The sequence below is a fragment of the Maylandia zebra genome, linkage group LG10 (assembly GCF_041146795.1).
Source record: "Maylandia zebra isolate NMK-2024a linkage group LG10, Mzebra_GT3a, whole genome shotgun sequence".
NCBI classification, from domain to species: domain Eukaryota; kingdom Metazoa; phylum Chordata; class Actinopteri; order Cichliformes; family Cichlidae; genus Maylandia; species Maylandia zebra.
The window spans coordinates 3,592,941-3,610,081 of record NC_135176.1 but is presented as its reverse complement, the minus strand read 5'-3'; the positions used below and the strand labels follow the sequence as shown (position 1 = coordinate 3,610,081).

The window sequence follows — 17,141 nt, the reverse complement described above, 5'->3', positions numbered from 1 at the left end:
CCGACTGAGGTCAGTTTAATAAATTAGTCTTCAATGAAGACAGTCAGCTCACTCTGGTCAAAGATAGTAACGACAGTGAGCGTGAAGGTTGCTTCTAGACAACCTGCTTTCTTTTCGCAAACACAAAAGTAATACCCTGCTGGCTGAAACCATAAGCTATTTGACCTGGTTTGCACAGTTTTCCATAGTTTGCAAATTTTTGATCAGACCTTTAATGAGGCAGTTGTTATTGCTGGGGTGGTGTTTGTCTTTTGTTCATGACTTCTTTACCTGTTTGGGCTTCGCTGCTGAGCTTCAAGGTCAGAGCTGGTGGCCTTTTTTCGGTAGAGGGAACCTTCGTTGTGGGCAGTGTGTGAAGGCGGCTGGGGTGTTGTTGGGGCTCCAGTTGCCGGGGCTGAGCGGGATCGTCGAGTCTCCTCAGGCTCTTTTGGACGGGGCCTTCTCCTTGGTTTGGGACGGTCTCGGGCACGAGGACGTCCATCAAAACGGGTCACGGGTGCTGAGAGGCTGCTAGGAGGTCGATAAGGCTCTCCTCGTGCCTGAAAAACCCGATAACAAAAGAGAGAATATTGCATCTATACATAATTTAAACTAAAGTGACACCACAATACTGTGGTGTGCAGTATGTAAACTCACATGTGCTGCCTCTCTCTCCTGGACCTGCTCTACAATCTCTGCCATGGTATTTCTCTTCTCCCTGGATGGACAGCAAACATGAGTCACCCACACAGCAAACACAATCGTTACGTAACCTCCAAATGATAACGATCATGCTGGACTGTGCTGACTGGGCAAACTGTAAAGAAACCACTCATTCACATACCCTGAGCGCTTGTCAGAGCCCTCCTTAGCAGAGCCCTCCAGGTCACTCGAGTCCTGCCTCTGCAGCCTCTGCTTGCCGCTCCCCTCCTGTTCACTAGACGACTGCCTCTCCAGGCGCCTCCGGTAACGCTCTTGCCGCACAATCAGCGGCAGCTCATTCAGCCTCGCTTGAATTTCCTGTTCGCTGGAGGTCTGTCTGCCCAGCTTGTACTCCCTTTCTCTCCTCAGATGGTCCATCTGAGGGTCAGAGCGGCTGCCACGGGGATCTCTCTGGAGGCGGCCGTGGAGGAGCTCCAGCCCTGACTCTGGCCCCATCATGTCTGCCATCGGGATGTCGCCAAACTGTTCACGCTGCACTCTGCTGGCTTCGAGAAGAGGGTTTACAGCCTTGTGGATGTGGTTGATTCTAGGCTGCATGAAGTCAGCTTTCAGGTGCTGCCATGCATATGCCATTTTAGGGTCCATGATGCCACCACTCTGTGCCAGATATCCAGAGCTGCCCAGGCTTCCACTGCTGTAATGATTTTGTGCCAGATAGCCTGAGCTACCCAATCCGCCAGCGCTCTGATAATTCTGTGCCAGGTATCCAGAACTCCCCATATTAGACTGCTGTGCCAAAAACCCAGAACTTCCCATATTGGGCTGTTGTGCCAAATACCCAGAGCTCCCCATGTTGGACGGTTGTGCCAAATATCCTGAACTCCCTAAATTTGGCTGCTGTCCCAAATATCCGGAAGTCCCGATGTTTTGCGGTTGCGCCAGATATCCAGAACTGCCCATATTCTGCTGAGACAGAAAGCCTGGGCTTCCCATACCTCCACTGCCTGGCTGCTGAGCTAGGTTACCTGAACTTCCTAACCTGCCACTCCCCAGATGATTCTGCATCCCACCCATGCTCCCAGTAGTTAGTCCAAAGTACCCAGAGCTTTCTGCGCTACAAGCAGTTTGATGGTTCAAACCGAGATAGGTGGAGGTGTCTACTCCACCACTCTGAGAGGTCAGTGCTGAGAAACCAGAGTCACTCCCACCTCCGGCTGCCGGGTGGTTCATCCCAAGGTAAGAAGTACCCATCAACTTCCCGCTGCCCTGATCCAGTCCGTGGTAGCCTGATCCATTTATAACTGGACTATAGCCGGCCAGTGCTGAAGACAGTCTCTGGCTTGCAGAGGTGGCACCCAGATCCAAACTGGGCTGCAAGGGCTTCGGTTCAATTTGGGCCTGTACCGTCTGCCTTAGGAAAGAAGAGGTAGCACTGGTTGAGGGAACACTGGGAGTCAGGCAAGATAATGGGAACATCCTTCGGCTGGAGAGTGGGGTCCTTTTCTCCTCCTCTTTTTTCTTCTCAGCCTAGAGAGAGAGTTAGCTACATAACTAATAGCACCATATAAACTTGATTAACGCCACATTTTATGCGATGGTTCCAAAAGATGCAGGTAATGCTAGTGATTTGTTCATTTCAAACATATGCCAGACAAAACACTAAGCAATGTAGCGCGGAAGGCAGATTGGGTGCAGTGGGATTAGGGTACACCACATGCACTTAATGTCACGAGCCAGATTAAAGCCTGTGATGATGCAAACTCATGGTATGCGCCCATGCCTGCTAAGCAAACACAACACGTAGTCACTTTAAAAAAAAAAACTGTGACTCCGGCAAACTGATTCATTATTTATCTACAGTCAAGCTTACAGCAGAAAGCTGGCGCAGGGAGCTGAAGCGTTCTTTCCAGGTTACAGCAGCCTTGCGGAAGGCCTCGTGGCGAAGGATGAGCTGCTCAACCTCATCAGTTTGGGCTTGGGCTACTCCTCCCTCTTGATGCCTGGTAGTGATCAGCGGCTCCTTGGCCTTTAGCCAGGCTTCTGCTTTTACTGTCTCCTGAGCAAACTGGAATTTTTCTTGCTCTGGAAGTGACAGAAGACCAGCCACACTATTACCAACTCACTACATGCTTAATGCATACTCAGTAGAATCTGTTATTTACATGTTTGTGTATGTATTATGAGGGAATTTTATCATTTATGTTACAGCTTGGATTTCAGTCTTTTTGGTTAAATTGTGTTGAGAGTGAATCTGCAATGTCAGCTCAACCAGAAAAGAACAGTAAGATTCATACATGATTCATGATATATTAAATGCACATAGTGGCATGAAAGGGAAAAACATTTATAGTTTAGGCCCATTTAACATTTAACAGAGTGTTTTGTTAAGTATTCATCTATTAAGTATTCTATTTACTCACTGCGCTGCAGCCGTTCCTGGTGTTTGTCCCATTTTTCAACAAGATCCTTCTGCTTAGTCAGAAGACTGTCCAACTTCTCTTTTATCTGCGGCGACAGGCAGGTTGGTTTCATTACTACATAAAGTAATTGTATGATTTTTATGTATTCTTATATTAACAGTGTGAATATTTTTTGTCAGACCTCCTCTGAAGCAGGGTTGCCAGCAGCAATCAGGATCTTGCCGAGATCTGCACACTGCTGTATGGTCTTGCTGCGTCCATCTATTTTGGCTTTCAGCTCCTGGTGTTGTCTCATCATTCCCTCCAGAGCTGTCAGATCTCTGAGGAACACAGATCATTTTTTTCTGGTTACATTAACCCCCTCACAAAATATTTTAAAAAAGGAATCCTGACAGTTCTACTTCTTAAACAGTTGTTTAACAGCCATATTAGTCTCCTTATTTAGCAGTATTAGCGATGTGATTGTATTGGCAGCAATAGTTTGCAAATCTGTCAAAGAGCAAAAGATTGCCAAAGGGCCTCATGTACCAGCCATGTATATGAATGATTCACACACAAATCAGTGATTGACCAATATTATGTCAGCATATTATAACAATATATATAATACAAACAAATTCAGAAAAACCTCTGATCCGGACGGAGGGACACAATACTGTCAGGCTTTATCACACCAGCCTTCATTTATTACCTGGACGAGTGTGAAAACATTCTTACCCTGCCCCAGACATTCTCTATGGATTGAGTGAAAACATTTGGGTGTCAAAGTTAATATTAAAAAAACTAGCAGACTGCATGAAGAAGAAGAAGAAGAAGAAAAGGAATAAGAATAAGAAGAACACAATCTTATAGCCAGACATGAAAAAAAGAAAATTTTCAAGGGCTTGTGCCAAAAGATGGCACTGCAAGTGATGAGAAAAAAGGATGGTGGGGATCAAAAGTTGAGGAAGGCTCAATTTTTGTAGAGGCATAAAAATGTTAGCTGCATCAAAACACACTACATGTGCATATGTTTCGCCATCTTTGTGGCTCCCATAGTGCTGTATGTTCATGCATATGCTGATATGTGGACATCTGCTGAAAGATTTCAGGCCAAATATGAAAATACTGCAAGTTGGACGGTGGTACTGGTTGGGAACATGACAAATAAAGGCAGTGATTAGAGTGTCAACCTGAGAAGCCCCCAACAAAAAACAAAAACAAACGGTGTAGCAGGTGTCATATGAAATTAGGTCAAAGCGGCACAGAAGACAATATTAACATTTTGTCTTCATTGACCATATAAGACCACAGAAACCTGCAGGTAAAAATGCACTCTCTAAAGCTCTAATTCATCTTTTCCAAACTGTAATAAAGGAGAGCCATACCTTAACAAGCATATGCTACCTTACCTTGGCTCATCCCATCCTATCTGGCCCATGATTCCTTCCATCCACATTAGGTTTTCACGCACCACTGAGAAGAACTGGACCTTATCAGTTACTGAAGTCACTTGGACACGACTGGCCTCACAAGAGCTCAGCAGCTCCTTCCATGCATCCATCACTTCTTGTTCCTTGACCATAATAGCCTCAGCCTTCTCACCAGCATAGATGGTCCTCAGCTGGGCAGCATTCTCCTGCAGCTGCCTCACCTGCATAAAGACATGCGTCACTCTGTTTAATTAATAAAAGATTAGCCTTAGTTTTTAGTCAAAGTTTGCTTTGTCTATGACGTATAATCTATTTTGTGACAAACACAAGTTTGGTGAGTATATCACTTGCCTGTGCAACTAGAAGTTGAAGGGCATGCTCAAAAGAGTGCATGAGTCTCTGCAGGGTGGCTGGATTGGTAATGTTGGCTTGGCACGCCCTCACTTCTGGCAGCTGCTTCATCTTCCCTGCGATCTGAGCCAAGACCTACAACACAGGACAACGCTGTCATCATGAGTGCTTTAAAAATAGAAGCTGCAACTCACGCCCAGACAGTCTACCTGTAATGTTGAGGAAGAACAGGGCACACCTGAGTCACTGTCTGATATCGGATGTGACCATACCTCCTTGCAGTCGGTGAAAAACTTGTGCAGCTGGTGCGATGCTGCCAGCATTTGTCTGCGGGTCTCCATCAGCTCCAGCAGGTCAGCCCACGACTCGTTCAGTCCGTCTTTCCACTCAGCAATAGTGGCCGCGTCTGAGTGGCCACAGTCTATCATCTCGTTCACCATTTTGTTCACTTGCTCCATGCGCTGCTGGCCAATGCTGTTGGTTTCTGATGCAAACTTGGTGAACCTCTCCTGAAGGACCTGAAACGCAAATAAACAACGCAACGCTACAGAGACTCACACAAACATGAATCATTCTTTATTCTCATAAATGTAATGTAATTTAACACAGTGGATGATTTCCACCCTGCAAATACAGAATGCTTTCTCCTGTCCTGACAAATAAGTTCCTCGTCAAAAATGTCTCCAATGAACGTAAAAGGAAAGTCAGATGTATCCTATCAATGCAAAAGATGTTTGTTAAATAAATCTGTTGAGTGACTGAGCAGCTGATTAAAACTGGACCAAATTGCACCACTTCCAGTGAATCCTTGCAGGCCATGGTGCCCCCCTGCAGTTCACCCCATTTAAAACAACTTTTCTCTGATCAGCTGTCCCAGACAGAAAGAACACATGAAAAACAGGTGGGTGGTGCTGTTGTGCTCATTAATTTTCCAATCTCAAAAAAAAAAGTTACACGGTGTAAAGTTTTCACCACAAGATGTCAGTATATTGCAGATTGAAGTCCACTGAGTTTGCTTTCTTACCCCTCCCAATTCAAGCACATGATCCTAGCTATGGCCATGGCTGTTGGTGGAACAAACATGTTGCAGTCAGCCAAGAGAGATCAAAGTTGAAACACAATATACGTCTGTCTCCTTTATGGTATACACTATATAAGTATTCACCCACCCATCCAAATCATTGAATTCTGGTGTTCCAATAACTGTCATGGCCACAGGTGTATAAGATTAAGCAACCAGGCATGCAGCATGCTTCTACAAACATTTGAGAAAGAATGGTGTGGCACTGTATTAGGATGCCACCTGTGCAGTCGTGAAATTTCCTTGCCACGGTTCACAGTTTGGGCTCAGAATTGACTGAGACTAGAACACCTCATGTGTTCCTGTTGTTTGACTAGATGCTAAAACCTTGTAGATATACTGACCGTGACATCCTCGAGGTCCTGGCCTAGCTCAGTGGAACTGGCTACTGCTTCACGCTCAGTGATCCACTTCTCTAACTCCTCTACTTCCTTGTTGAGCTGGTACAGCCAGTACTGCTGTTCCAGCTTCATCTTTCTGTGTTCCACCATGTCCTTCAGAGACACATAGAGGCGGTCTATGTGGGACTGCTGCTTGGTGATCTGCTCACTGTTGAAAGTTAAGACAAAACAAAAGAATACAATTACAATTTCAAAAAAATTTTCCGTTAAACTTTAGTACTTAGAATGTGCAAAACAAATTTAGGATAATCTGCAGGGATTATGGCACACCTGTCTGGGTGTCCTAGTTCTAGTAGATGTTGGCATTGCTGAGATAACATGCCTACGGTCTCTGCATATGTCTCCACGGTTTGCTCCAGAGCCAGGTGGGTCTTCAGAAGTTGTAGCGTGCTCGCCTCATCCTGAAAAATAAAACACCATGATCACTTTGATGATAACCTATGGCTGTAAAGAGCAGTGTGAATATTACAGGGGTACATACTGTGCCTTTTTCTTCGCTGGCCAGGTTGAGCTTCTGTCCTGACAGCCAGGATTCCACTTTAGCTGCTTCGCTGTAGTACTGCTGAGCCTGTAGCGCAGCTTCCAGCAACACAGACCTCCTCTCCGTCTCCAGCTGCAGCACCTCCCACAGCTGGCGTACATGTCCCGCCCCCTCACGTACAAATTCCACCTCAGGAGTTCTCAGTGAAGCAATGATTGCTGCCCGATCAAGAACCTCCTCAATGCGAGCCCGCCGCCCTGTCAGCTCCCTCTGGATTGCCTACAGAACCGATGAGAAAGTTCTCAGTCTTATCAGAATGTGGATTACATTTCAGCTGACCATGGCCAAAAGTCATCCCTGACTTACCTGGTTCTTTTTGATATACTGCTGTACGCTCTGGAGGTTGTTTCCATAATCCTTACAAGTAGCTAAAGGAAGCCTCTCCTGAATCCACAGCTGCCAAACAACCACAGTGGGGTTATTAAATATTTCAGAAGGCATGTTTACGATCAAACGTAGACCAAACACGGAAGCGATGGCAAAGACATGATATATTTACTTTGCAAATTTTGAATATGAAAAAGCAATTATGTGTGATGATATTGTAACAACCATACTGGCACATTTTATAAGCAGTGTTTAAATTTAAGACAAAATATATGAAACAAGAAGAGGAGGGACTCACTATCTCATCTTCCAGGTCCTGGGCGACTTGATGCATCTCTTTGGAAGCCAGCAGGATGCGGCGTCGCTCCTTCAGGGGCTCGATGAGGCGGACTATACGGGTCTCCACTTCGCCTGACTGCTCGCCGACCTCCTTGTCACCTGCCATCAGCCCTCGCTGGGGTAGGCAGAGCCCCTGCAAGCTTCCAAGCTCTCCCACATCCTTGTAAAAGTCCCCTATCTGAGACTCCATAGCCTTCACCGGATAGAAAGGAAAGGTCATGTTACAACCATATGAAGGATGGACAAACACAGCACGTCAGCTGTTTCCCTAACAGAACATTTCAGGGTTATATAACAGGTGCATTTTTGAATGCCTCTGAACCCCATGTTTGAGAGCAGGCCACTACAAGGGCCGCTGTGGGCTATTTATTGAAAATTTTCAACTATACAGAAAAATGTTGCAATTTAAGCCAAACTATACAAGAAGGCTCCACACTTCAGTGGAAATATGCACCTACATCCAAGGTGGTGTTAACCAATAATAATTAATTACAGCTTTCTTGATATGTTAAACACATTTGGTTGAATTTTATGTTGCGCTGGTTTAAGAGACAAGTTCAGACCAAGAGGAGGGCCTTGGGACTTGCCTGAAATTTCTGGAGCTGTTCATTGAAGGTTGGCAGGTGGTGTGCCTGTTCCAGCTGGGGGGGCTGCTGCTCCAGGTGGGAGAGCTGATTGTCGAGGTCTGAGTAGCTCTTCACTGCTGGCTCGGGTTTGTTATTTTCAAAGAGCTGGCGGGCCTTGGCCTTGGTCGTGGTCTCCAGGTCAGACCAGCACTCCCTAATCTCCTCCAGCTTCTGCTGCACCACTGAACGGAGCTCAGGTTTCTCCTGGATCAGCTCCTGACCTTCCTGCAGAAAGAAAGTGCAAGTGTTAGGGTAGGTTTTTAGAGAATGGTGCATAGTCGTGAAGTTTTATTAAAATTACATTATGTGTGGCACTGTCACTTCCTGGCCAAGTGATTTTGTTGCTTCTCGCTCTTGCACTCCTTTAATGTCAGGTTTTGCTTCAATGGAAGGCTCCTACAGATCGCCTTGCTTGCTACTAGAAATCTATAAGTTGCACGATGCTGCAAACAACTGTCAATTCAATTCAGTTCAATTTTATTTATACGTCACCAAATCACCAAATTCATCAGACTTGACATGTATCGTAAATCAACTTTCCTTTTGAAAGCATTTTTTTCATGAACCTTTTATTGATTCATTTCACCAAATGAATATTTAGAATTGAATAAACACACTAAGCCACAAACCTATAGATCCTTTTCCCAAGTCTGTATGCATTCTTGTATTTCAGGAAGGAGCTGGGAGAACAACAGATAGAAAGTGAGTGGCTAAATTTGGTTTTGTCCCCAAAATAGCTCAGCACGACAGAGCTCCACGCCAAGGCTGCAGCCCCCCGCTTGCAGAGAGGCAGGTGTACGGAGCAAAGTTTGGCCTTGGGCTGACCTAAAAATGGTATATGGCAAGTCTGATAAACCCCCGTTCCGCCCTTCGCTCATACTCCTCTTCTCTCCCCTAAATATTTGAGCTCTGTTCATGACATGATGTGGATGAGGAGATTTGATGAGATCAAAGCTTGTGGTGCTTCCCTTTGTGTCAGTTCTTCCCTAGAATAGATAATTACCAGTCTCCAACTACAGTGAGACTTAGGGGAGTAGGAGGCGTTTTCCTTCTATGACAAGGTACTCCTTCGTGATTTGAAGCACCAGAAAATGCTGCACTTTTTAAGGAAACGTCCTGTTCTGGCTTGCTCTGGATGATGCATTGCTTATTTACTTCCGTCCTATTATCACATCAGCCATGTGTATGGTGGGGTGCATCTTCTAAATCCTGCTTCTCTCATTTATCTTTCACAGAGTTGAACCTATATCCTATGGCTTTCATAATGCAGTGCTGCATTCCTTCTTTTGGCACAGTCTGCTAAACTGCTGCTAGCGCTCACTCGCTCACATCCCTCGCTCTCCCTCTCATAATGCAGAGCCAGCAGAAAGCAGGTCTTTCTCACTCTCTTTTCTCTTGGCTTTACTGACACACAGAGTGAGGCAGAAGGAGAAGAAATCAGAGAGGGGGTGGACAAAGGAGATGAGAAAAGGCAGACTAAAGGAAGAAGGGAATCGAGAAGAGAAAGAATCAAAGGTTTATGGTGCATACAGATCAAAAGGGTATCTGTGAAGGGAATTTTTGGAGGCCATCGTAGCTGACATAGTACCATATTTTAATGGCTACCACAAATAAATCACGCCATTATGGCAGCATTGTGTTGCCAAATTCTGCAGGCTTCCATTTAAAGCTGATGCAGCATAATTCAAAAGTGGGTGGGATTAAAGAGCTTGTTTCATTCCACTTGCAAAAACAACAGTGTATTCACACCACACAGATCGATGAACTGTAGGTGTGAATACACTCTTCTGCTCTGCAACTTGGACTATTATCTGCTGAACACCTGCCGCTAATGAATCTTTAAAAAATTACTTATTGTACAATTGTGGTTAAAAAGTGCATGAATTTTGGCCAGTTTACCCACTGTAGAGTCCACATGTCATGTTCAGACCAGTAAAACAGATTATGTAAGACTAGAAGAAACATATGGGAGAACAAAAACAAAGATTTGTTATTCTGTTCAACAGTCACCTCAAGGTAGACCCTACAAGCGCTTAAATTCAGTGAATTCCAGCAATTCACTGAATTCAAGCGCTTAATTTGAGATTACATTATTAACTGTTAATAGTGTGGCAAATCATCACTATTCAATTCAATTCAGTTTTATTTCTATAGCACCAAATCACAACAACAGTTGCCTCAAATCACTTTATATTGTAAGGCAGACGCTACAATAACACATACAGAGAGAAAAGCAACAATCATATGACCCCCTATGAGCAAGAACTTTGGCAACAGTGGGAAGGAAAAACTCCATTTTAACAGGAAGGAACCTCCGACAGAACCAGGCTCAGGGAGGGGCAGGGTAAATGCCCCTTAAGTAGTTTTATTCAGTCTTATATAAGCATATGGGACATGTATTAAGAAATTATATATGCTGAGCCTTTAATGTGGTACAAGATGGCAGTGTGACTTCCTCTAATGTATGGTTTGGAGATGGTGGCACTGACTAAAAGACTGGAGGTGGCAGAGTGGAAGATGTTAAGATTTTCACTGCGAGTGACCAGGATGGACAAGGTTAGAAATGAATACATCACACTGATGGCTCAGTGGCTTTTGAGATAAACTTTGAGAGGCAAGGCTGAGATGGGCTTTAATGTGATTTTCACTTTCCACTGTTGCCATTTGTAAAATTGAATTTGACGCCCTTGACCTCTAAAATAGGTAAACAATTAGAAAAAAGGTCAAGACTTGGATGATTACTTAGTTAAAGGGGCTAGTGGAGTTTCCATATGGAGAAATCTGGCTAGAGAATACAATATGAAGAATGATTGAGTTAATCTGAATATTTGTGTTAGCACAAATACACAGAAAAATGTGCAATAATTTGTCCAAATATTGGGCAAAGAAGATCATGTCTTCCTTTGGAAAGCAATCTGCTGTGCATGTATAGAACATGTGTATCCATACAAACTAAAAAGGTGTATAATAAGAATAAGTGAGCTCTGTATCCGTAAAAGAGTTAGAGTTGCTAACACAAAGCAGTTTGATGGATGTACTAAAAGAACACGTTACTGGCTCAGGTTGACCCTAAAGCCAGAATTGTCTTTGCCATATATGTGATTTCTTTTAATCTAGCAAGATCACCATAGTAACTTGTGCTGAACACACAACCTCGTCTGGAGCTGGTTATGTTCAGGATTTTTGCTGTTTTCTGTCGGTTCATATGCTTCATACCTGAGGAGGAGGAAAGCCATGCGGCAATTTTACAACATGCAAACTGTATGTTTTCTTAATGTACAACTCTAATCTGCTTCCTGTAGTGTAGCTAACTAGTCTATTAGTAGGTTACTTGTGACAAAGAACATAAATAATATTAGTTTCACCTTAATCTGGCAACAGACAGGAAAATGCCACAGAGGAATGGACTGAATGTCCTAAATGTCTAAATATGTTTCAAGTTTCAGATCTGTAAAGGACTGGTGAACAGCAGTCACAAGTCATAAAATAAATATATTAACTCAATAATTCAGAAGATTAATGGTTCTTTTGCAACATCACTAACTGATGTAATTGCAGGCACAAAACTCTTATCGCCTTTTGCCATTTTATTTTTTACGTTCTTTATTCAACTTTCTCATCGATTTCTCTAACGATTTCACTCAGTGCAGCAGACAACATTCAATCTGTCCATTCTGTGCAAAGGATGAGTGAAATGACATGTCAAATGCCCACTTACTGTATATGTGACAGTGCGCAAATCCTGAGGCAGCCAGCCTGGTTTAAAAGCATGGCTTTGAGCCACTTTTACGTTTTGTGAATCAGGTAAAGCAAAGAAAGCTTGGCCATGTTGACCAGGTGGAAAACAGGGAGATAAACAAGGGGAAGACATGCAGAAAAGGGCCACGCGTTAAACCCGAACCCAGGCCGCTGCACTCCATTTGTGTGGCAGATGGTCCCCAGCTCACCCACAGGGCCAAACCGGCTCCCTGCATGTGCAAGCCTTTGACTTGGATCAAATGAACCAGTGTAGTACAGATATAAAAGTGTAAAGAGCCTGTAGGGTTGACACAAGATTATACATGCCTCTCAAATCTATTTTACAAATAGCGAGCAAACAGAACAGAAGCCAGAAAATGAATTAGTGCCTATTGGTAGGCTTTTTATCACATAAAATAACCAATCAATACAGTGAGTTTGATGAGCTTTCATTAGCTTATGCTTAAAACACAACCTCATCTGGAAAATCCCTGATGTTCCATTCAGAGTTTCAATTTAAAATAATCTATAAGTACCACATTTGCACCTACTTTTATCCTGGAAATATGTTCTAAGAAAAATAAATATTCTTTCCTGAGAGAGTATATTTAATACATTCATCGAGGTGTATGTTGGTAATACCACTGAATAATACCATGCGGTGCAAACTCTGTAAGCCAAGAGTGTTTTACTTTGGTTGAAATGCAACTGATAAAAGAAAGTTTTAAACCAGCTTCCTGGTTTAAACCGCCTGTTTGACTCGGTGTGTCTTCTGCATGGAGTTTGTAAGTTCTCCCTTTTGCCTGCACAGGTTCTCTCCAAGTAGTCTGGCTCCTCATGCAGTTCAGACAAGCTTTTGAAGGTAACTGATGATTCTTAATTGATTTACACTGGGTCTTTAGATTTAGCAGATTGGGAGTGTGTGTCTGTCTGAAATATACACTGGTGACCTGTCAAGGCTCATTTAGGCTCAGTCAGAATCAGAATACTTTAAGAATAATATTAATACTTTAATAATCCCTAAGGAAGCCCCCATGTAGCCCAAAAAAACAATATGTAAATGGTTGGATTTTAGGAGGCTGTTTATTAGTAAGAATATTCAGTCAGTAACCAAAAATGTATGCTATTCCAAATCTTCTCCATTATGCCATGTAACAGTGTTATTCTCAATGGACTTAGTAGTTTTTGATAATTATCTGTAGCACGTTTATAGTTTGTAGAGCCCTAAAACAGCAGAACTGAGTGCACAATGAGTAGTAAAATAAATAGATTGAGTTAGCAGAGTCTGAAGCCTAGCTTAACAAGGAATATTGATAACCACCAATGTGATCCCAGTCATCTCTGACTGGGTTTTGAGGTTTTTGTTGAGTCAGCTACAGAAACAAGAAGCATGGCTATGTTGAACCTGTCAAACTGAAATGTGATTAAAAAAATGAATGAATTCATTAAAAAGTGACATAATGCTAAGATAGCAGTAAATCTGAAGTTGTGTTAAGGCTAATGAAGACTATACTAAAGTAAATACTAGCATGTAACAGTGCTGGGAAGCATATCATTTTTTCAAATATCATTGAGCAAACAGAAGACAGAATGTGACAGTTCACGACATCAACACACAAACATCTGTGAAAAATGAAAATCTAATATTTGCATATTTACAAAAGTATAAGGCCAAACAGGATGTTGGGTGATCCTAGCTTGCCAAAAAAACATTACAAGCTGGAAGGGACTCTGTTGCTACATTCAAGAACAGTAAAAACAGATGGAGGATGACAAAAATAACTTGTGACCAATAGAGGACATGTGTTTGTTGTTTTGTTTTGTCTTTTTCTTTTTTAAATTGCACCTTAACTTAATTTCTAGACTTGTTGCTTCTGTGCTAGGCTGTCACTGTGGGAGGGCCTCATATAACTATCTCACAGAGCTAGATAACCAAAACTGTCAAAGATACCATGTTACTCAGTGGTAACAGGTGTTTTTAGCAGTGACAGAAACATTTTGGCCACACAGTTTCTACTGAAAAGCACAATAGGCACCCAGTTAAAAATTTAAATTGTAGTAAATGGTAAATGGCCTGTATTTATATAGCGCTTTTACTAGTCCCTAAGGACCCCAAAGCGTTTTACATATCCAGTCATCCACCCATTCACGCACACATTCACACACTGGTGATGGCAAGCTACATTGTAGCCACAGCCACCCTGGGGCGCACTGACAGAGGCGAAATTGTAGTACAGCATGAGACCTACTTGACCGCCCAGCTGTCAGTAAACAGTCTTGACATTTGGTTATTGAACACTGTGCTATTAAATAAATCCGTATGAAATATTGTTTAACTCTTGATTTGGATAAAATGTTTCTTGGTCTGCAGCCGTCCTTCAGGGCAATCAAGGCAAGCAGTATTTACTTGTCAAATCTAAAATTAGAGATTATTTAAAAAGAAAGTATTGCAGTCTCTCCTTTCTCCTCAGGCAGTGCTTTCATAAAACTTCTGTCCTGTTTAGATCCATTCTTTACATTACTGCCATCTCATGGCTGCAGTTGGAAAGCTCGGCACTTGGCTTGTGTTGTGCTCATAGGAAACTGCGGCTGTCTCTGTTTCACCGGCATGTCAGTCTCCTTAACAGTGACATGAGCTGGGTAAGATGAGCTCTTTTCTGGTGGTTTGCGGATGCACTTTGGATAAACCTCTAGTCTTTCATGGTAAACTGATGGGAGATCATCATGAGTTGGAAGCTGCCACTGGCTCTGTTTCCACTGCTCTGAAATCAGCTATGACCAGCACTTTTTTGCTGAAACAGAACTAGCATTAGCAAGTAAACAAGCTTCTGTTACTTAGCATAGTAACAGATGAGTTTCTTCTTGCTAACCACTTTGACCAACACGCGTAAAGACTGAGATTAGCAATTCCTTTAAAAAGTGTGCGTGTTAGTCCCCATGGGGAAATAGTTCCTCTGCATTTAACCCATTCAGTACATTAGCTAAGACACTTCTGACGATAATGAAGAGGGGAAGGCATCTGGTCTAAAAACGGGCAAGGTAATCAGTGCAGGCACAGCAGCACTTTCAGATTAACATCTATGAGAAATCACTTGACTGAATGTAAAGCAGTTAACCAGCTGTTTTGCCAACACTCCACCTTCATTTTTAATCCACCTGTAGATATTGACAGTAAACCATGTCACAAACTGCTCGAGCTTGTTAATTAGCAGATTTTCTTTTGTTATTAATATATCTTAATGCACTTTTATTTTTAAATCATCTGCTTCTGAGCTAATTAACAACTTTTTTAGAGATATATGGTCCAACCACAAAAACGATTTACAGGATATGGTGAATGGTAAATGGCCTGCATTTGTATAGCGCTTTACTCAGTCCCTAAGGACCCCAAAGCGCTTCACACTACATTCAGTCATCCACCCATTCACACACACATTCACACACTGGCAATGGCAAGCTACATTGTAGCCACAGCTGCCCTGGGGCGCACCTACAGAGGCAAGGCTGCCGGACACTGGCGCCACCGGGCCCTCTGACCACCACCAGTAGGCATATGTTGATATGCTGATGATGATTACGAATATAACATAGTTAAAAAATATCAAATTAATTAATAGTTAAAATGTGCAGCAGTATTCCATTTAACACTGATGGGGAGCATTTTTCTGCAGAATAATTATTTTACTTTTGATATTTTATGCACAGTTTTCCAATAACACAGTTTTATGTGTACGGAGGTGCAGTGTTGGGAAGGCTACTTTTAAAATGTATTCCACCACAGATTACAGATTACATGCCCCAAAATGTATTTTGTAACATATTCGGTTACGTTACTCAATGAGAGTAACGTATTCTGAATACTTTGGATTACTTAATATATCATCATGCTTTTTACAACTACATGAATGTCCTATTGCTGTGTGATTTATTACTATTACTGAAGGTTACTCTCCATACCAACACCAACTAGATGTTTAAATCTTAATATACAGTGGGGCAAAAAAGTATTTAGTCAGCCACTGATTGTGCAAGTTCCCCCACCCCATGACAGAGGTCAGTAATTTGCACCAGAGGTACACTTCAACTGTGAGAGACAGAATGTGAAAAAAAAATCCATGAATTCACATGGTAGGATTTGTAAAGAATTTATTCGTAAATCAGGGTGGAAAATAAGTATTTGGTCAATAACAAAAATACAACTCAATACTTTGTAACATAACCTTTGTTGGCAATAACAGAGGTCAAAGGTTTACTATAGGTCTTTACCAGGTTTGCACACACAGTAGCTGGTATTTTGGCCCATTCCTCCATGCAGATCTTCTCGAGAGCAGTGATGTTTTGGGGCTGTCGCCGAGCAACACGGACTTTCAACTCCCGCCACAGATTTTCTATGGGGTTGAGGTCTGGAGACTGGCTAGGCCACTCCAGGACTTTCAAATGCTTCTTACGGAGCCACTCCTTTGTTGCCCGGGCGGTGTGTTTTGGATCATTGTCATGTTGGAAGACCCAGCCTCGTTTCATCTTCACAGTTCTCACTGATGGAAGGAGGTTTTGGCTCAAAATCTCACGATACATGGCCCCATTCATTCTGTCCTTAACACGGATCAGTCGTCCTGTCCCCTTGGCAGAAAAACAGCCCCATAGCATGTTTCCACCCCCATGCTTCACAGTAGGTATGGTGTTCTTGGGAAGCAACTCAGTATTCTTCTTCCTCCAAACACGACGAGTTGAGTTTATACCAAAAAGTTCTACTTTGGTTTCATCTGACCACATGACATTCTCCCAATCCTCTGCTGTATCATCCATGTGCTCTGTGGCAAACTTCAGACGGGCCTGGACATGCACTGGCTTCAGCAGCGGAACACGTCTGGCACTGCGGGATTTGATTCCCTGCCGTTGTAGTGTGTTACTGATGGTGACCTTTGTTACTTTGGTCCCAGCTCTCTGCAGGTCATTCACCAGGTCCCCCCGTGTGGTTCTGGGATCTTTGCTCACCGTTCTCATGATCATTTTGACCCCACGGGATGAGATCTTGCGTGGAGCCCCAGATCGAGGGAGATTATCAGTGGTCTTGTATGTCTTCCATTTTCTGATGATTGCTCCCACAGTTGATTTTTTCACACCAAGCTGCTTGCCTATTGTAGATTCACTCTTCCCAGTCTGGTGCAGGTCTACAATACTTTTCCTGGTGTCCTTCGAAAGCTCTTTGGTCTTGGCCATGGCGGAGTTTGGAGTCTGACTGTTTGAGGCTGTGGACAGGTGT

General features: G+C 43.0%; 1 protein-coding gene across 4 annotated transcripts in view; it reads right to left on the bottom strand.

The window, feature by feature from the left end:
- The window catches only part of sptbn4a (spectrin, beta, non-erythrocytic 4a), a 33,168-nt gene that overhangs the window by 7,383 nt on the left and 8,644 nt on the right, over positions 1-17,141 (bottom strand). For 3 of the 4 annotated variants that reach the window (XM_004561594.2, XM_004561595.2, XM_004561596.2), the window contains 15 exons: positions 8,102-8,365; positions 7,474-7,707; positions 7,155-7,244; positions 6,789-7,067; positions 6,578-6,708; positions 6,251-6,455; positions 5,098-5,343; positions 4,826-4,960; positions 4,454-4,695; positions 3,244-3,382; positions 3,063-3,147; positions 2,513-2,724; positions 824-2,169; positions 637-697; positions 271-539 (listed from right to left, as the gene is read on the bottom strand). In XM_004561594.2, coding sequence (XP_004561651.1) covers positions 271-539; positions 637-697; positions 824-2,169; positions 2,513-2,724; positions 3,063-3,147; positions 3,244-3,382; positions 4,454-4,695; positions 4,826-4,960; positions 5,098-5,343; positions 6,251-6,455; positions 6,578-6,708; positions 6,789-7,067; positions 7,155-7,244; positions 7,474-7,707; positions 8,102-8,365 — 3,938 coding nt within the window. Of the gene's footprint in view, positions 1-270; positions 540-636; positions 698-823; positions 2,170-2,512; positions 2,725-3,062; positions 3,148-3,243; positions 3,383-4,449; positions 4,696-4,825; positions 4,961-5,097; positions 5,344-6,250; positions 6,456-6,577; positions 6,709-6,788; positions 7,068-7,154; positions 7,245-7,473; positions 7,708-8,101; positions 8,366-17,141 lie in introns of those variants that run through there. The other variant, XM_012922009.2, reaches the window with a different exon arrangement.